Source organism: Neopsephotus bourkii, unplaced genomic scaffold (genome assembly GCF_033783945.1).
Source record: "Neopsephotus bourkii isolate Nb327-2 ecotype Australia unplaced genomic scaffold, CSIRO-AGI_Nbou_v1 NB_1707, whole genome shotgun sequence".
NCBI lineage: Eukaryota > Metazoa > Chordata > Aves > Psittaciformes > Psittacidae > Neopsephotus > Neopsephotus bourkii.
This window is the reverse complement of record NW_026902181.1, coordinates 7,226,575-7,247,793: the sequence shown is the minus strand read 5'-3', so window position 1 is coordinate 7,247,793 and position 21,219 is coordinate 7,226,575. Positions and strand designations below refer to the sequence as shown.

The following is a 21,219-nucleotide window of genomic DNA, read 5'->3' as shown; positions in this document are numbered from 1 at the left end:
ATTACTGTTGCTCCTTTTGTAAACTTATTTTACTGCCACTTTAGTAGATTACTGTATCAATGTATGATATTAATCAAGCATTACAGTTCACTGTTTGCAGATGATATTTAAGCAATAACATTCTGTGTATGATTTCTGTGCTCTAAAGAAATCAATAAAATGAGAACTTCTATACAAAGAAGTGCTTCATTCAGATAACAGGTTTTTTTCCTATGACTTCAGAAACTTGTTTTAAGTTGTAATTCTTATTTTCTTACAAATTAATTTCATTTTCTCTGAAACCCTTACATGCAATAAATAGGTGTTGTAGTGTCAGTACATGTGTCCTGGATTGCTCAATTAAGTCATTGTTATGATTATTACATAATATTGCATAATATTGTTATATCTGCACTAAACTTGGCTGAAGGCATAAATGTCCAGACACATACAGTTTTGTTTTTAAATGTACATTATTAAGCAACTGTCAATAAATAACTGCTGGCAGATGATCTTTACGGAAATGGCCAAAAGCTTTCATAAAAAGAGTCCAAATACACTGTCAACACACACATTAAACTCTGCCCTGTGAAACAGTTTTAACCAGCAGTAAGTTGGGGGGTTTGGGGCATGTTTTGGGTAAGGAGACCTGAACCTGAATTTCAGGTTCTGGAACATGCCCACTCACACATAGCAAGGGGTATGAGTTGAATTTTTCATAAAACTTAAGTTGCAGATGTATTAAGAAAAGCAAGAACCCCAAATATGTTTTCCTATATTTCACCTTTCAATCTCTTGCCCTTTATGATACTGATATTAAACATGTACCTGCAACTGCCAGTGACTGTGGAGGATCTGGATTTTTAATGTCAAGGCTGAAACTGGCTCTCCTAATTCAGACACACTCATTGCAAAACCTAAAGAATAAACCCAAAACCATTTAATATCCCACCTTATTCCCAACTTCATCTTTAATACAAAGGCTATATCTGAGGTTGAGTTTGACTTCAGGATTTACTTACACTGCTAAGTCAGTCAGGGTTATGAGACATACCCTTTTAAATGAGCTAGTTGTGTTGGTAAAAGTGCTACAGTAGATATAGCAATACTGATACCAGAAAAAAATGAGACATGGTTCATCTCACTTGAAGAATTACAGTATGATTACAAAAATATTCCCTCCTAAACCAGTTTAAGATCCATCTGTACCGTCTAGCTATACAAACTCTCTTAGTTTCTTCCAGAAGAATGAATACTAGAATAGAAAATGACTTGATGCTGCTGATCCTGGTCCTGATGGTCAAAAATAAATGAGCAGTCAAACCAGCAGGAAGACCAGTCTGCATGAAATCCTTAGAGATGCTGTAATTCATGCTGTCAGTCACCTATCAGGCATTGGTTGCCATAGCTATAGCTCCTCGGTCCCTGTACCGCAGTAATGTGATGTTGAAGCCACAAAGGCATGAAAACTGCAGAGATCAGTATCAAAGATAAACGGCCAAGCCTTTGGGTAGTTTGGCCAGTGATATCACCACATATAAAAACAAAGAAAAAAAACAACAACAAACAACCAACAACAACAACAAAAAAAAAAAAACACACCAAGAAAAATAGATTAAAAACAGCTTTTACTTTGCAAATGTCTTGGATATAGGACTTCACCAGCAGGCCATTTTCTCCCAAGCACGTACATTCCCAGTGTATACAAACTGCCCATTGTAAGGAAAACCAAAAGATCAGTACTTCAAAAGAGCAAAATTTTCAGAGACATTAAGAATTTACTAGCTAATACAGTCTTGTTTTGGCTGCAGGCTTTACTTCTGACAACTTTTCAGATCATATTGTCCATTAATTTAAAATCAAATCAGCTCCCCCATATGATAAAACCGTAAATTATGAGTTTGAAAGGCTTAAGTTCTAATGAAATAATTTTATTGTGCCTGGTAGAACTATTAATTAAAAATGTTAAAACACTTTCCAAACCAAACAAAATTCTCTAGGTGTTTTTGGCCATTTTGACATTTCCACTGACTTCGATAGAGCTGCACCAACTTAATATCAGCATTCCGCTCCCTAAGTCCAAAACATTATCTCACTCATTTCATAGTATTAAGTGATTTGTATTATTAAGTACTAGACTAGTGTGGCTGTGTTAGCTTTAATAAACTATGATATAAGTTACTCTTTTTTTCAGACTCCCTCTTTGCAAAAGTATTTCAAAGCAGTGCTAAACCGTATTAATGTTGTATAGACTCTCACGCAAAATCTAAGCAACCTCATACTCATGGATCAATTTTAATGTCACATCATATGTTTTAATTCCTTTTATCCCCTAAGACAGAAAACACCAAGCAATTTGCCATGGCTACTAAGGAGACATTAGAGCTCGGAAGCTAAATAATGCTGAGAATAGCTCACACTGGAAAAACTAATAGCAACATAAAAGCAAGAGCACAATCCATGAATATATTATTAATGATGTTTTCTTCTCAAATCAGCAGATGGACACTGAACAGCTCAAGTGACTGGTAAGGGGATACACAGCTTTTCATCTCAGGGTAACTGCTTCAGATCTGCCTCATGTTATCATAACTGGAAGTCACTATTTGACAGGTATTCAGTAGCCAATATGTAATAACCAGTCTTATCCTGGCTTTTCCTGTACAACCTGGTTAACAAAGTTGGCATACTGTTTTCAAACTCAGGGTTGAGTAGGCCAGAAGACTTGACGATCCTTTCATGTCTAAAGGTTCGAGCCTTCAAAACAAGTTTGAAACCAAGGTGCAAGCGGGATAATGAATTTAGCACACATTACACTTCTCCAGTGGCCAGTTTTAACTAAGATCCATCAGCTTTTTTTTTTTGGCAGTTAACTTTCATTCAAATGCCTGCTAATTCTTTCTCTCAAAAGCAAATAAAGGGGTCCATGACATAATCTGGGCATTTATTCTATAAATTAAAAAATGCAAGATAGGCAAATGACTGCATAAAAATATTTTGTCAGACCCTGTGAAAGGAAGGGAAAAATGGCTCTCACAACTGATTCTTGAATCACTGCTACATGTATATGGAACACTTCTTCAAACAGCCAAGAAACATATGGACAGTCTTCTGATAAATTTGGAAAGAAACATGTAAGATAGCAATAAAAGCAAAAGTAGAAACATACAGCATGCTGGAGACACAAGGTGTTTTGTGGAAATTAAAATCTGTAAGAACAGCTGGGATTAGCTCTGCTCACATCAATAAATGACATTAATAAATCCCCGGCAGTTTTCAAGGCCAGGTTGGACAGGCACTTGGGCAACATGGTCTAGGTGAGGCATCCCTGCCCATGGCAAGGGGGTTGGAACTAGATGATCTTAAGGCCCTTTCCAACCCTAACTATTCTATGATTCTATGACTTTTACTGTACAGACAGTTTTTTCCTGTACAGGACAGCAAGAAAGACCATAAAGTAAAAACTCCCTGAATCTCTTTGTGAAAGGAACGCACCAGGTATAAAGATTATATGCCATGCTTCTGTGGAAGGCATGCAGGCACAAAATCTGTCAAAGGCCTTGGGTTTTGACTTCATAGTAATGGTCTTCCCATGTTATTGTCTCTCAGAACTTTCTTTTCACCTGCCTGGTGTTCAAAAGAAATTCCAACATGCCTACGAGATGATACTATAAATGTAAAACAGAACTCATATCTATGCAGAATTTTTAAAATAAATACTGAACACAAGATGCAGACAAAGTTAACTTTGGGGCAAAGCCTACAGGCATACCAGACAGTCAGTACACAGCATGATATAAATACAGATGGAAGAGAAATCTGTAGTTAAGTTTGCTTAACTAGTTTGAAATGCTTATATACTTTGCCAGTGTTTAATTGCTCAGTCTAAATTCTTTCAGAGTATCTGATTTTTTTAAACATTCAGTGAAAATGGAGCCAACACCTCTGAAAATGTGACTAAGCAGAAATTTTGTGGTCTGCCAAAGCTGACAAAGTCTTATAACTCTTACATTGAAGAGCTGCATTTGGATGATGGACTCAGGAGTTTTGCCACAAGTAGAATCTGCAACTGAATTACAGACCAAGGCTCCCAACATAATGCATAAGGAGATTTTGAGTGCACCTATACTATCAGTCTGAATTATCACATTTTTTGCTCCAAAGTCCTCTTCATTAGATTTCACTCTGTGAGCATGCTTGATTATTCCTGGAATACCCTTTGAAGCAAGACTTCCTCTCAGACAAAAACCCAGAACCCATTCAGTAGCTACATAGCTCTAGGAAATGGTTTGAGTATGAAGTCTCACTTGGTCCAATCCTCCAACATCATCCTTGCAAGCCTGTTGCCTGGCATGTCACCATAACATGCCTCTCTGATAACATGCTATGGTAGCAGGCAAGTGGTATGCTGCAAGCATTTCTCTTTTTATCTTGGATATTCATTAAAGAACTTTTCAAAATTGTTCAGTTGTCTCATACGCAAAGACAGACTTCAAGGTGGAGAGAGGAAGTCAGTGTGGCAGAGGACTATCACAGCTCTTGAAGAAAGGTGAATCTTCACTGCGGGAGTCACCCTGATCAACAAGAGATGTGTTAGGGCAGCTTGATGCTGAGCGATTTCAGTGTAGCCTCAGGCAACAATATTAAAAAACAAACATTATCTGTCTTAGGGTACACATTAGGAGCTTGCATGATCACAGAATGTAAGTGTAGCAAAGGAGTGATATTTGTGCTATGTATGTAAAAAGGCTGTGGAAAGGCCTGCAGAAGACTACAAGGTCCCTTCAAACACTGCACAGTATAGGTACAGGCAGCCTGCCCTAGGGGGAGCAAGCTAAAAACTGTGTTGATAGTAGTTACTCATACAATCTGACCAGGAAGTAAGGATACCTGAAACATCAGAAATCCAGCATATGCATCATCTGAGAATGAGGACACTGCTGAACATACTTGGAAGCAGACAAATGTATGGTACTTGCAGGGTTAAGTCCTGAGTATGCCTTCTGAGTATGTCTTTCAACTCTTCCCACACTGAGATAAAAATACATAGCTATATTAGCTATGACAAATCCTAAAAAAAAAAAAAAAAAGGCAGAAAAAAGTATGAAGTGTTGAAAGAGAAAATCTTGTATGGCATCAACAGGAGGTACAATTAATTGGATCTCTTCATTCATTCTATAAATACCAACTTAAATACGATGAAAATGAAAATGTAGGAGTATTAGCTGCAGTTACCTTTATGTTAATAGTCTCACTCTTCTGATACAAAATTAACCTTCCCTTTGGTATCATGTGGGAAGAGGGAATGGTAGTTTGTAAATAGGAACACTGCACTTAACACAGCAAAAAGCTGGAATCAACAGACTGCTAGAAATTGCACCAAAACACCCCAATTTTGATTCAAAAAAGAGATGAACGATCAAAAAGTTCTTGTTCCTTATAGCCTTTGAATGCTAGGCAATTGCAATACATTTTAACACATTATTAGATAATATTTTAAAGTATATCTTAATTCGTTATAAATACCAAAAAAAAAAAAAAAACAAACTTAAAAGAATAGTGGAAACATGAAAGCAGACATTCTCATTTCAAATGTGAGACCAGCAGAGTTGCACCTCTTTGAGTTTATTTTCCTGGAAAGATTCAATTACATGATACCCAGTAAAATCTTAGTTTTATGATCTTTTTATTTGCTTCACTGAGGCAGAAGAACATCAAGTGATTTGTACAAAATTCTTTAACATGACTATTTTTTGTAACTCCCATCTCTATCGAATTTAAGTATCAGCACTCAAGTGCAAGGACTTTTCATAGGAATTTGCATTCTGCATAAGACAAATAGTTCATCTGAAAATAGCCTTTTACTTTGACCATCATCCAAATTCCCACATGTAGATCATTTCAATACTTAATAACCAGTGTTCAAACTGTAGCCACAAACAGATAAGATGTTTTAAATGTCATTAAATATTATTAGATATTTTTTTATATATTCCTATTGCACACCTGGGTCAGGGCAATCCAAGGCACAGGTTGCGCAAAGTGATTCAGAGCAGCCCTGCGGAGAAGGACTTCTTGGTGTTGGTTGATGAGAAACTGAACATGAGCCAGCAGTGTGTGCTCTCAGCCCAGAAAGCCAAACGTATCCTGGGCTACATCAAAAAAAGTGTGACCAGCAGGTCGAAGGAGGTGATCCTGCCCCTCTACTCTGCTCGCATGAGACTCCACTTGGAATACTGTGTGCAGTTCTAGTGTCCTCAACATAAGAAGGACATAGAGCTGTCAGAGCAAGTCCAGAGGAGGGCCACAAGGATGATAAGGGATTTGGAGCACCTCCTATATGACGAGAGACTGAGGAAGTTCGAGCTGCTCAGCCTGGAGAAGAGAAGGCTGCATGAAGACCTCATAGCAGCTTTCCAGTATCTGAAGGGGCCTACAAGAATGCTGGACAGGGACTCTTCATTAGGGACTGTAGTAATAGGACAAGGGATGATGGGTTTAAACTTAAATAGGGGCAGTTCAGGTTATAAAAAAGGAAGAAGCTCCTTACTGTGAGTGTGGTGAGACACTGGAACAGGTTGCCCAAAGAAGTGGCAAGTGCTCCATTCCTGGCAAGTGTTCAAGGCCAGGTTGGACAAAGCCTTGGGTGACACGGCCTAAGGTGAAGCATTCCTGCCCATGGCAGGGAGCATGGAATTAGATGATCTTAAGGTCCTTTCCAACCCTAACCATTCCAGGATTTTATGATTCTATGCTTGTTGTGGTTTAACCTCAGTAGGCAGCTAAGCACCACACAGCCACTCACAGATTTACCTCCAGTAGAACAGGGACAAAAATCGTAAGGGCAAAAGTACAAAATTTCATAGGTTGAGATAAAGACAGCTTAATTTAAAATAATAAAATTTATTATTATTAAATAATAATTTAAAAAACACAACAACAACAACAACAACAAAATAAAACCCCAAACCACACCACAACAACAAAGGAGGGAAAAAAAGAAAAACACATGATGCAAAAAAACTCCAAACAGTTGCTCACTACCAGCCAACTGATGCCCACCCACTCCTCAAGCAATGGCAGCCCTGGCCAACCCCCCCATCCCTCCATCCAGTTTTATTGTCAAGCACAACTTATGGTATGGAATATCCCTTTGGTCAGTTAGGGTCAGCTGTCCTGGCTGTGTCTCCTTCCAAATTCTAGTTCACTCCCAGCCTACTTGCTGGTACGGTGGTATGTGGAGCAGAAAAAGCCTTAACTCTGTGTGAGCACTGCTCAGCAATAACGTGCTATTAACACTGTTCTCATCACAAATCCAAAACACAGGTAGCCCCATATAAGCTACTACAAAGAAATGCAACTGTATCCCAGTACTATGCCTCAGTAACATTCTGCATGAGTTTTCCGTGTTTATTTTTTCTCATGTTCATTTAAAATTAAGTTGACCCAAAGAGAAATTCAGAATCAATGTGTTATTGAACATGGACAGTAGCTATTAACAATGTCTAATACCATGCCAGTTACCAGCCATGCATGACAACATTCCAACAGGTCCAGGAGCTCCATTTAAGCTCTGGTGTTGGCACCCAAGCCTGGCCTGCTTCATCAGAGTTGTATCTGTTTCTGACTCTGTCTCATTCCAGCATGACTTATTGACTGAACATCCTAGGTGGACCTCAGGCATACATTATACATAGTCTTGTCTCTGGCCCCAGTCTACTGGACGAACCTTAGACTGATAATATAAGCAGTCCTCTCTCTGGGCTTGTCTCCTGTAATTTTGGATTTGCATTATAGGTAGCCTTGCCTCCCTTCTGGTCTTTGGCCCTCTGTTGTTGCTCCTGAGTGGACTTCTTGGATGGCCCCCTGACCTGTTACCTTGCCTTGTCTCAGGCTGGTGACTATTGCCACGCTGACCTCACTGGGATGATGCCCTGGTCAAAGAGGTCCTGCCTTTGCTATAGCCACATTCTGCTTCAGCCTGTAAAGAAGCATTTTAAGAAACAGCCTGCCAATGTTTGACATATATAATGATGACACTTCACTGGCTTCTGAAACTTTGTCCAAAAGTGCAGTTGCGTAGTTTCAGTTGAGATAAATTAACAGCTTGCTAGCAAAAGGTCTCATTGTCTCCTGTCTTCCCTAGCAAAAGGTCTCACTGTCTCCTGTCTTCCCTTTTCAGTCACTTTTTTTTGCCATTTTAGCAAGCTGAACTGGCAGATCACTCAACTGAACTAGAGAGAGAGCATGGAAAGCAGTAAAATCATACAACTGGGGATGGAAGTTATCCCTACCACAGTGACCGTGCTTTGTTCAACAAACTCAGGCCAGAGCATGACTGCTCAAGTCTTGTGAAGGGATTAAAAAAAAAAAAAAAAAGAAAGTATTATCCGATAGAGTTGGAAGGGACTGTGTAAATATTCCCCTTTCATTGGCACTCTGGACATTTGGACATTTGGCCCAGTTTCAGACTATTAAATATTATACAGACTTGAAATTATTGGGTGATTTAACTTTTGCAAATTTAGACAATTTAATCAATACAGTAAAAAAATGTAGCTGTGCTGCATACATTAGGGTTTTGATATTTTAACTACAGAGATAGCCTAATCATTCTGAATCTACTCTGGGTTTTGAAAACATTTAGCTTGCACGAAGCATGTTCAGAAGTTAATGCAAATATTAATATAGTCATACTCACACTTGTATTACATCACCTTATTTTCATAGTTATTCCTACTCTTAGCAGACTAATTAGGCCCACAGTGACGTACCACGGTAGTAAAAATAAGATTTCATCTTAGTGTTCCATGAAAATGTAAGTCACTTGTCTTATTCTCATTATTTTACGAAGTCACTAGAGCATACATACAGATGGAACTGTTTTTCTTGTAAACCACCTCCACCCACTGATTATTCATATAATACAGCAGGCCTTGAAAAACACAATTGCTTTCTTTAACTGATGAATAAAGTTCTTTCCCCAGCAAGCGAGGTGAGGGGGAGTCAAGTTTTCACAAGAGTTTCTACATCTGTGGTCACAAAGAAAACCTCCTAAATGTTAACCAAGTTTGTGCCATCTTCTGAAGCTGTATTCAGACACATTGAGTCAAGATTTCCCAGCTAAAAGCAAAATAAGGACAGATATTTTTTGCTGCTGCTATTCAGAAGTACTTGGGTAACAACTAAACTGACAGAGTTTTTCCATTATTTGGAAAAACTATGAGCACTAGCAAGCACAAAGGAGGCCAAAAGCCAATGAGAAACTCATTAAGCTGCTTAAACTGATCTGAATCTAGGCTGTTGAAGTCACATCCCACCCCCGCCACATATTTCCACCCCTTCCTTTGGCCAATGCTAGTGTTTACAGAAGCAGATGATGGTGTGCCAGTTCAAGAAATTAAAAAATAAACCCACATCATTCGGGGGGGAAGGGGGGAGGGAAGGAAAAGAGAAGGGGGGGGTCATGACAAGGGGGACAGGAAGAGTTTTTAACCTGATCAATTCTATGAATTGGTTTAAGGAGCTGCACAGTACCAGCGTCAGTGCAGAGGAGGGAGATAGGAACACAAAAGCTGGGAATTAAGAGCGGTTTAAGGCTCCATGAAACTGAAACCTAACAAAGAACTGGAAGCTCCCAAGTTTATCCTCAGCTTTAAAACTCATAGACTGATCAAACTCCGAAATACAGATGGAGGTAGATTTTCCCCCTTTATTTTGTCTTAGTACATTCAAAATCCATGCTGTTCTGTTGTCAGAAACCTCATTTATTAGTAGTAACTCATTCATGACTGACTCTTAACAGAAGCACACAAGTAATAACTGCACCTCATTTATAAATCCTCAGACCAGAGAAGATTAGGGAAAGGCAGGCATAATTTATTTTCTAGCACTGAAGAAGCAAGAAGGGAACTGAAGAAGCAGGAAAGGGACTGAAGCAGCAGGAAAGGGACTGAAGCAAGAAGAAACAGTTCTCCATAGTGAGTAGACTTCTTTGCAGGGCTTGGAAAAGGGAGGGTTTCTTTGTCCTTTAACCAGAGCAAAAGCGAAGTGTCCAAATATAATGCATACAAGCTGATGTCAGATACCATCATATCAGAAACAAGTGGTTATTAGAAATCCCAGCTCCTAAAAATTTGAGCCCAGCAATTTATTTATGCTGGCTTTGATTCTCATAGGTTGGGTAAGGAAGAAGATTTATCTCACTTTTATGCTGGTATTTATTAGGCTGCATTTTTTCTATCCTTTAGTAGCACAGCATAATTACCATTTAATAAGCACATCCAATCTAAATTTCAAATGCTTTATATACTGGCATTATTATGAGTATTAATACTCCCTGTGGTCGTTTTTTTTCCCCTCAGGTAACAGTATTTTGGGGCTTAATCTGGCCATGTAAGAAACACAGTTTGCAGGATTTCCAGTCATCGGATATATGCTTTTCTTCTTTTGTTAAAGCAGATTGTTCTGATTTTTGCATTCTACCTTTAAGAGATTAAAGGGTGATTTGTTTGAGAAAAAAGAAAAAAAAAAAAAAAACTGGTACCGGTGGGCATCACGGAAACAACCCATCTAGACCCAGGCTTTTGGGAAAAAACAAGGGATCAAGATACTGTTATAAAATCAGGCTGCAACTATGCAAAGCTCACCTTTTCTTTATCCATATACTGCAAGCATATATCAAAGTCCTCAAACTGATGATGCCCACGCTGGATTTGTATGAGAGGACCAGCATGCTTCAGACATGCCTTGCTTTTATTTTTAATTCATTAGACCTGGGCAGCTCTCCAGCGACAGGCTCCCGGACACCGCACGGCGGGACCCACCTCTCCCTGCAGCCACAGCGGCCAAACCCGCACCCCTCAACTCAAGGGCGGGCTGCAGTTGGCACCTCGCGCCCCTGTGGCTGCAGGGACCCCGCACTTCCCACGGGGTGTCATCGATTGAGGCGGATCCTACCGGAGGAACTGGAGACACCTCAGCGTGCCCGCTGCTTCCCCTCAGAGATGCGGCGGGTTTGGGGCGAAACAGCTTAGTCTGAGGGGCCTACCTCAAGACGTGGCTGGAGCCGCTGGGCCGCCCCTCAGCCCGGGCGGAGCGGGGAGACCTGGGGGCTCAGCCCAGCCACGTCCCTGTCGCCGCCGCCACCCGTGACCGTGACAGGAGGCAGGGTACTGGAAGCCGTCGCAAACCCGGCCCACGAGGTGACGTTTCGGGAGCCCTGGCTCACGTGACAAAGGCAGCCAATGGCGGGGCAAGGGCCCGCTCGCGGCGGGCGGGGGGTGGAGGAGGAGGAGGAGGAAGGGGGTGGGGGGAGGGCCAGAGTCGAGGCTGGGGGGTGCAGTGGCGCGGGCGCAGCGGGGAGTGGGGCCGCGGCGGTTGCGCCTCTCGCGCCTCTCTGGCCGCGGTGTGTGGGGCGGCCATGCCGAATAAAAACAAAAAGGAAAAAGTGAGTCTCTGCGGTCGTGGCTGGGTTTGGGCCCTGCGTGGGGAAGCTGTGGGGCCCAGGCCCCACGAGGAGGAGGGGCTGGGGCAGAGCGCTGCAGGGGGCGGCAGTGGCGAGCGCAGCCCAGCGTTGAGGCGGGCGGCGGGGCGCTCCCTGCCGCTGGAGAGAACAGGGCAATGGGCCGCCCAGTCCCTTCACTGTTGTATGCCGGCCCCCTGACTTTCCCCGGGAGCCGGGTGTTGGGGAGGGGGTAGCTCCTGGTGAGGCCTAGTCCAGGGGGTGCCGGGGCCGCCGGGGAAAGGGGAGTCCCGGTGTCTTCTCGCCGGGTGCCTGGGGTCTGCCCGGCAAAGTGTGGGAGCGGAGCCCGCGAAGGACGGGCGCAGAGTTGGGGGCAGCCGAAGGGATGGGGGTCAGTGGAGAGAGGCCGTGGTTTTGGCGTGCGGGGGAGTGCTGGAGGGAGGGGAAGGAAAACGTGCTCCGCCGTGCCTAGCGGAAGGCTGAGCTGGTACGGGGGGTCCCCTACGTCAGGTTGGGCCGCGTATGTTTCGGGGTGCAGGGGCATTTTTCACGGCGGTACGTCAGGGCTGAGGGTGGGGGTTGCCCTACAGCTGCTTTCCCGGTCACAGTCCCGGGAAGTTTAACAGCTGTGTGGCTGGGGCTGCAGCTGAAGTTGTGCTTGGGGGATCACCGTGAGCACTCAAGGAGCACTAATCGCCACGAGAAATCTTTTCACCTCCTTTGCCTGACGGTGGGAGACTATCTAGCTTTGGCCCTGCATTGCCTCCGTTTCCCCCGGTACTCCCGGGAGTGACTTTTCTGGCAGCCACAAAAGGATCTTGCACAAGTAATGGTTGCAGAAAACTTCAAAATCCAGCAGCAAGTTAACTCTACTGCATTTAATATGACAGACCATTAGCCATATGGGTGGAAGTCAGAAACAGTGAAGTATTACGGTCTGCCTCATCCAGCTGACCTCCCTCTAGACCTTCTGTTTTTCAGTTGACTTCTGCTTGTCTTTTAGTTTTTCAACATTTTAAGATTGGATGTAGGGAGCTTGGGTGTTACAGTTTATGGGGGTTGGTTTGTTTTAACTTTTTCTCAATATTCTTGCCACCCTTGATAGTAAAAACATTAATACTTTACTTTCTGAGGATAACGAATCTCAGAAATATGCTTTGGGTAAAGGGTTCAAGTTAAATATAATGCTGGGAGGGAAAATTTGAGTTTTGGCCCTGATTCTATACTAGATTCTCTAGCCCCTAGAACAGACAAATAATGAAATGTAAAACTGGCACTGATGCTAAACCCAGGACACAAAGCTAAACTAAATATAAATATTCCTGAAGTTAAAAAACAAAGACAGTAAAGGGTAAGTTCTTAGGCATGGTTCAAATTACTTGCGTTGATTTTGTCCATGCCTACTTACCTGTGTGAAAGCTTTTCTTTATGTACTTCATGGATGAATTTTGAGGCATAAATAAAATTCCAAAACCTTCCCACAGATGAAAAATCTTTAAAGCAGCTTTGTAGAGATTGATAGTTCAGTATTTAGATCTTCCAATAAAACTGTATGATTTTTGTCATATCAACTTTGGTACTTTTAGAGGGTGTCTAAAGAAAACCTAATTTCTTGGATTGAAAAATCTGTCTAGATCTCTTCTTCAAAATAACTGCGACTGAAAACTTTTTTTTTTTAAAAGGAACCTGCAAAATCAGTCAAGAGTGGAAAAAGTGGCAAAGATGGACAAGATAACCAGGAGCATGAGGTAAGTATTACTAAAATATGTTTTTTCCAGGTAAACTTGTCATTAGTTCTGATGAGTGTTCTGAATTTTTCTAGGTGGTTGTAATTTTCACATGACAGGTGGTTTTTAATGGAAAGTGATTGTTGGAACTACTGCTCTGGCATTTGACAAAAATTAAGAGAACATTCTCTTGAGGAAGTTAATTTTATTTAGAGTAAATGCTTGCTTGCTGCAGCCTTAAATACTCATGTTTTCTTTTTGGTTAAGCCATACATCCTTCTTACTTTTCTAGTCTTATTGTGAGGTTTGAGGCTTGTCTACTAGTTGCTTATTGCAATTTTTAGCATTCTCTGTAATTCCCAGTGCCCTCTTTTCTCAAACTGTCAATGTTGACATATCAGCTAAGTGTCAGTAGCCTGTTTTATTGTTAGGAGACCTTAGGCTTAATCAAAGGCTACCAGTTGTTTTGTTGTTTGATTTGTTTTTATAAGTATACAATGGAGTTTGTTTGGAGTATGGTTCTTGATGCTGATTTTTTTTTTTTCTCTTCCTTCTACATTGCTCTATGTTTTGCTCACCAGGAAGGTGTAGTGACTTAAAAGAGGTCTATTAAATCATTATTCACTCCTTTTCCCACATTAATCCAGAAACTTGGAATTAATAGATTTGCTTAATTTGGAAATCCACTGTTCAGAGGGATTCTGAAATTTCATTTAAAATGTTCACACCAGACCAAATGCAAAATGCTAAACTTAAAAGTTTATGTATTTCAGCCTCTAAACTACATGTCTTGATACTAAAAAACAGTGTTTGAGAAGAAAAATACACATTCAGCTTTACCATTTTCTCCTTCCTGAAATGAGTGTTGGGGGTAGGTGGGTGGGAATATTTAGTATGCTTTTTCTGATGCACTTCAATGAGTTCTCATTTGTTTGCTTTGCAGAAAGATGCATGCTAGCATCTTAAAGTAAGATTATTAAAAATTGTAAACTCCTTGTAAAAGTATTTCAGCAAATACAGGTAAGAGTTGATTGAGTTTTGGTGGAGGAATCTTAGCTACTAGGAAAGCTCATAGGATAAAATAAGGAATCTGTTGGTGTGGATGTTTATAGAGGTGTAAATAGATGTACTTTATTGGGGTACATTCTGTCTTTACAGTATATTGCTGTGATGTTAAAGTATTGGTTCTTGGCTAAAAGTTTAGCTCCTGTGCAACTGTAAGACTTGTCATTTTCAGCATCTTTGCTGTAAGTTTGTTGACTGCTTATTTACTCAAGTTTCTGAGTGACAGGCTGCTGAGACCAAAATTCATTTTCTTATTCCTTGTTGGTATTTCAGGGTAGATTGTAAAGCTCCCATGGTTGATTAGTAGAGAGCTTTAAATGTTAACTAAAACATATATGCAGTTTTGTTTGTGATTTCTGTGTTTGTAGATTTGATGCCTTTTTCTTCTTTTATTATTTTTTTTTTTTAAATGTGAGAGACTTGAATTTCAATAGGAGAATCTGTTTGAACACGGGTTCAAACTTAAACAGGGGAAGTTTAGGTTAGATATAAGGAAGAACTTTACTGTAAGAGTGATGAGGCACTGGAATGGGTTGCCTAAGAAAGTTATGAATACTCCATCCCTGGTGGTGTTCAAGGCCAGGCTAGACAGAGCCTTGGGTGACATGGTTTAGTGCGAGGTGTCCCATTCCACGGTAGGGGTGTTGGACTAGATGATCTTAAGGTCCTTTCCAACCCAAACTATTCTATGATTCTATACTATGTTGTAGTGTACATGCATTTTTATTTTTCAGTTGTTCTTCCTGATAGAATTCCCAGTGAAAATTACAGTTTACTTATCTGTGATGCTTAATCATATGTGAGTAAGAGCAGAATGGGAAAGGGACTGGGAATTTGGTGTTGGAACCAGTTTTTGTTGGCAACACGGTGGTGGGATTGAGGCACCCTCAACAGGTTTGCTGATGACACTAAGCTATGGGGTTCAGTTGATACGCTGGAAGGAAGGGATGCCATCCAGAGGGACCTTGACACGCATAACAGGTGGGCCAATGTCAACCTCGTGAAGTTCAGTGAAGCGAAGTGCAAGTTTCTACACCTGGGTCTGGGTAACCCCAGTCACAGCTACAGGCTGGGCAGAGTAGTGATTCAGAGCAGCCCTGTGCAGAAGGACTTGGGGGTGTTGATTAATGAGAAACTAAACATGAGCTGGCAATTTGTGCTTGCAGCCCAGAAAGCCAACCTTATCCTGGGCTGCATCAAAAGGAGCATGACCAGCAGGTCAAAGGAGGTGGTCCTGCCCCTCTGCTCTGATGAGACCCCACTTGGAGTACTGTGTGCAGTTCTAGTGTCCTCAGCATAAGAAGGACATAGAGCTGTCAGAGCAAGTCCAGAGGAGGGCCACGAGAATGATAAGGGGACTGGAGCACCTCCCGTATGAAGACAGGCCAAGAAAGTTGAGGCTGTTCAGCCTGGAGAAGGCTGCTTGGAGACCTCATAGCAGCCTTCCAGTACCTGAAGAGGGCCTACAGGGATGCTGGAGAAGGGACTCTTCATCAGGGACTGTAGCATCAGTACAAGGGATGATGGGTTTAAACTTAAACAGGGCAAGTTTAGATTAGATATAAGGGAAGCTCTTTACTGTGAAGGTGGTGAGGCACTAGAACAGGTTGCCCAAAGAAGTGAAAATGCTCCATCCCTGGCAAGTGTTCAAGGCCAGGTTGGACAGAGCCTTGGGTGACATGGTCTACGGTGAAATGTTCCTGCCCATGGCAGGGGATTTGGAACTAGATGATCTTAAGGTCCTTTCTAACCCTAACCATTCTAGGAATGTGACTGGCACATATAGTATGATTGCCATTCCCAGTGGGCATTATTTAGTCTTCATACAATTTGGAGCACCTCAGTGCTTGACTCATTAACTTAATTAATAGAATAATTGCACACAAATAGTAATGTAGACTTTACATTATAATGTGGCTGGCTGTAATCATGACATATGTTAGCTGGTGCTTATGTGAGCAGAAAGGAAGCTGTTTTTTAACAGAAGAAGACTAGTAAATATGGAAATGTGATGGACCACGTTATTAATATGGTTTTAGGCCTTTTTCTTTGAAGAAGATTATCTTAGTGTTTCCTTGTACAATCCTTCTAGACTATGAGTTGATTTGGAGATATGCTGGTTCTTTTTTTTTTTAACTGTGTTTAATGCATATGCATTTAATGTACCTAGAAGATTGTAAAGACTGGAAACTGTCTGCTGTTCAGAGAACAGGGACAACATAAGCAGCAGCAGCCCACAAATAATTTATTTATAGACACTTCTATGGCACTTAACTGAATTAATGATGCTAGAATGACTTCTATGGATAAAAAAGTAATATTTACAAAAATGAACAAGTGTGTGTTTCTGTCTTGCAGTCAGGGGAAAAAAGATGTTAGTTGACTGAAGCTGTACAACAGGTTTGGAAAGAGATTGAAATGATTCCCAGTATGCTAGGTCATGGATGCCCATGCTGGAAGTTGGTGAAAACAACTTGTCGCAGTTTGAAAACTATAGTAGAAGCCCCATAAGCATGTACAGAGGTACTAAACTGTAGCTGAAGTATGCACCTACTGAAGTAAATGCCTCTTCATTTAAATCTCAAGGAATGCTATTGTAATTGTGTTCGAAAGCAAGGTCTGTCTTGCCTATATTCCTGTCTCTAGTATTCCCGCCAAGCAGATGTTTACAGGAAAGAATGCACATGATTCTTCTTGTATTACCCATGTCTTGGTTACTTGGTGTAATACCAAAAGAGCCATGCTACATATGAAGCAATGTGGACCTCTCATATTTGCTGTGTCGTCAATAGCTGATACTTGAGAGATTCAGAAACACAGTAGATACAAGGTCTTCTATTGTGGTATGTTTTTCTCCAAGCCAGTGTATGGCTTAGAAGGTTGCTTAGCTGAGGCGTTGGGTAAAATTTCTTTCCTGTTGTTAATGATTTAATTGAAGTTTTTTATAGTGGCATCTTTAGATGGTTCTTATTTTAATTTTTTTTTTCCCAAGCCCTGCTTAATCTCCCCTAGGTGGAAGGAATTCCATTACTTTGTCTGCTTCCTTTTCTGTACCCTAATGCAATTATTTTGGTTTCCAGTTGCACATACTGTTCACTTTTATAACACTTAAATGGAAGCTTAATCATATTTGCTCTTTTTAACTTCAGTTGTAACCTGTTAGTAAACATAAATCAGATTATATAGTTGCCAGAGCAGTTGAATCTAACATCTTACTTCAGTAGTTAGTCCAGCATATTGAGTGTCTTCAGGTTGTGAACAAAGAGTTACTCTGTTGTACATTGGTGTGTTTTGTTTTTTTTTTTCCCCTGTGGGGGAGTAGCGTCTCTATTCTGGTTAAATACTTGGGGGGGGGGGGGGGGAGGGTGTTTACCAGTGCCTCAAACCTATACTCAATTGAAAAAAAAACAACCCAAATAACATTAAAGAATGCCCAGATGTGGGGATTGGCTGTGCCAACACTTAATATCTTGTGGACATACATGTTCCCTGTGACCTAACCAGCCTCTGAAGAAGTTACTTGCCTCAGGGATAAGCATGGTTGTAGGGTTTTGTTTTGTCATAGGGGTGTGGAGGTCTCCTTTTGAATTAAGGGAATAATAAGTTACGGTCAGTCTTATTTCTTTAAAAAGAGGTGGCTTGGTAATAGCTAATGATTGTTGCAGAGCATTACCTTGTTCTCTCTCTAGAAAAGCTAACGCTTCTAAAAATTCAAATACTATATTTTAACAGTAGAATACAGCCACAGGGGAAGGAAGCTAAAACTTTAACCCTGTATACTCTTCTGTCTGTTTTGCCTGTGGGAAGGTATGTGCTAAAACTTGCACTTTTTGCTAGTTGCTGAAATAGTCTAGAAGCATTTGTACATTTCACAGTTGAGGTTAACCTTGGGGATGAAAGGGTCAGAAGTAACTGGTAACCTTTCATGCAGAGCACTAGTAGGTGACTGGGAGTGATACCATCTTCTAGGTCAAGCTGGACTGGCTTAAGAAGGCAGGAAACTTTTAAACTTTTACTCATCTTGATTCTGGGTACCAAGTATTCTGTAGAAGGAAGAGACAACTTTTGATTTTTAAGAAAGTATTGGCTTGGTGACTTCTGAAAAACAAGAACAGAATTCATAGCTCCTCAAGTTTTTCTGTTATGCAGAAGAACAAATAGAAGACTAATGTGGTTTGAGGTGCGTGTGCATGATCGTGTGTGCTGTCACGTTGTGTCCATGTGCTGCCCAGGTTGGTTCTTTCTACTTCAAAGGTGTTTGTTCTAGTATGGACAAATAAAATGTAATAAAATACAAATTCCATTGGCCAGTTTTCATCCTGTGCAAGAAATGGCTTGACTTATTGTCAGCAAATGTGGCTGATGTTGGACTGTAATCACTGTTGAAACCAATTTAAAAAAAAAAAAAGATTGAAAAAAGCTCTGTAAGTACTCATCCATGCTCAGTCCTACGACTGTGTTGCAGCCATCGCTTTTCAGTAGGTTTATTAAACACTGGTAATAGCTTCCAGCGCAGCAGTTTCATCAGGCGTTTTTGGAGGTTTTTCTTCCCTGCTTTGTAAAGTTCTTTTTATTTAAAAGTTAATTTGTTAAGCTGTTCAGCATTGTGGTAGTACTTTTTCAGCAATAATAACATTATAGAATTATTTCTTTAATGGGACAACAGGAAAAGTAAAGATTTTCTGAAAGAACTGTAAGAGTTCTGAAAGAACTTTGAGAGGTGACTGCCCAGTTTTTTTTGTTCACCTTTCTTGTGTTAGCCAGCATACAAGGGGGAAGTACCATGAGTATTCTCATTACTTCTGTTACTGATTCCTGACTGCATGCACACATGTAATTTCCACTTTCCTTAAAAATGATGAATATAAAAAGGATGGGGACTAGAAGTGGCATTGATGGTTTGTGTGGGTTTCTTAGCAGAGATCGTATGTAGAAGTATCCTTATGTTTTTCTACTTCAGAATTTTTAAAGTTATAGATGAAAGTCTTAGCACAACTAAGTACTTATTAGGCAACTCATTAGAGACAACAGCAGAGGAGCTTGAAGTTTGGGAGTCAGGGAGGGAGAACACTTTTCCAGAAGTTCTGGCATTGTTTTTCCCCTTTCCTGTTCAAATGTGTTGGGACTGGTTCTAAATAATTTCTAGAAAAACCTTCTTGCTACAGAACATTCTTTCAATCAGCTGAGATAATCCTGTTTTAATTGTTTAGTATGCTAATTTGTACCTGCATGTGATTCAGTGTATAATATTTATTGTCACTGGTGAAAAGCAGCTGTCATGTAAGCTCTTTTCAACTTCTGTTAGATGGGCAATCTCTGTCACTCAGTGGTACAGTATTTGTGGTTAAACTAACTTCAGTGTCTTTGAGGTATAAGATTCTTCTGTATTTGTTGTTCTCCATAGAAGCAGATGTCTTTTTACAAGGATGTATTTAGCATAGATTGGATTTATCTCTCTTAATGCCTGACACTAAGAGTTTATTTATAATATAACATAAAGCAGTGTTTTAAGGGAGTTGGTAGTACTCTCTACCATACTGTAAGTTTGATGCTGATTATATACTCATCGTGATCAGGAATGGCTGATAGCCTGTAATAAAGCATCCCCAAATCTGGAAGTTTTCAGTGGACCGAATCAATAAGCTATGTTTGCGGTGCCTAACAAACCTACCTGTACCTTAGTTTCTTCAGTATATAGTCAGTCATGTATTATTAGGTGGCCCTGCCTTAGCAGGGGGGTTGGACTAGATGATTTCCAGAGGTCCCTTCCAACCCTAATGATTGTGATACATCCCAGCTGGACTGGCAGATGGTATAGCCAGTGTCCTCTTGAGTCAGTCCCATGCAGTAGGTAAAATTGATTTGAAAGTCACTGTTCTTTCATTTGGAAGAAGAGAGATACTTATAATGAAATAAATTTGAAACTTGAGCGTCTAGTTCTCTCAAGTTTGAATCGCAGGAGGGCTATAAATAGGCAGCGCTAGACCTGCTGTTTTATGAAGCTTTCTGGTGCTATTGGCTTGGGATTTTACCCCTAGCATTAGCAAAACAGGACTTTAAACCAAAACTGCACAGAAAATCAGGATGGATTTTCTCTTCTGTTGGCTCTGCAAATAAAGTCTGTGAGCCCTCAGGATGGTTTCTTTGGGTTTTGTTTTTTGTTTTTCTCTAAATTGGTGTGCCAGCTTCTTAAAAAATACAGTTTAAAAGCTAATTTTTGTTCATGGCTTGCATTTATGTTTTTCTTTCCTAGAGATTTTTTGAATGGATTGATATAACCATTAAAAAATACTTCAGTGTAGCAAGTGAATACACTCTTAATACTAAATGAGGTGCTGTTTGCTGACTAGAAGGATGTACTTTATGTTATGCTTAAAGCAGCTGGCAATTTGTTTTTAACTTTTGTAATTTTCTGTTTTTAATGACATCTTGCCATTTTGTTTTGGCAATTGGAATTTCCTTCTGCATCCAAAGCAAATATATATTAATACTGAATAGTGAAAAAGGTTATCTTAACAATGCCTGTTGTGTAACTTTAATATTAGGCTTTTAAAACTAATGGAATTGATAAAGTGTACCAAACACTGATGTAAACAAGTATTTCTTTACCTGAAAGGAGATGCTTCTGAAAACAGGATCCTGTGCCCTTCTAGCTATTACAGAAGGCTGACAACTACTCCTGTAACATGATGTGTGAGGACTTCATTTGTGATTTGTTTCGGTACTTGCTATCCTCTACTTGCTAATCATGCTTTTAAACTCACTGAATCCTTCCTGAATGGAAACACAGCAATGAAGGCAAAGGCCTTCATTGGGTGAAATGGCCTTCAAAAATGGATATTGGCATCTTGTAAACTGAAAATATAATTTTCATCCTTTGTTTCAAATTGTTTATCTTAAGCTTTTTCATAACAGCTAGCACCTACTACTCAAAATCCAAGAGGGAAGAAGTATTAAGTCTGTATTACACATATGCATTAATGA

At 40.4% G+C, this 21,219-nt stretch overlaps 1 protein-coding gene across 4 annotated transcripts in view; it reads left to right on the top strand.

The window, feature by feature from the left end:
• Positions 1–11,330: 11,330 nt before the first annotated feature.
• PPP2R5C (protein phosphatase 2 regulatory subunit B'gamma) overlaps positions 11,331–21,219 on the top strand; it is an 83,569-nt gene continuing 73,680 nt past the window's right edge. For all 4 annotated transcript variants that reach the window (XM_061376207.1, XM_061376205.1, XM_061376204.1 and 1 more), the window contains exons 1-2: positions 11,331–11,428; positions 13,126–13,191. In XM_061376207.1, the coding sequence (XP_061232191.1) occupies positions 11,402–11,428; positions 13,126–13,191 (93 nt within the window). In that variant the 5' untranslated portion in view covers positions 11,331–11,401. The remainder of the gene's footprint in view (positions 11,429–13,125; positions 13,192–21,219) is intronic.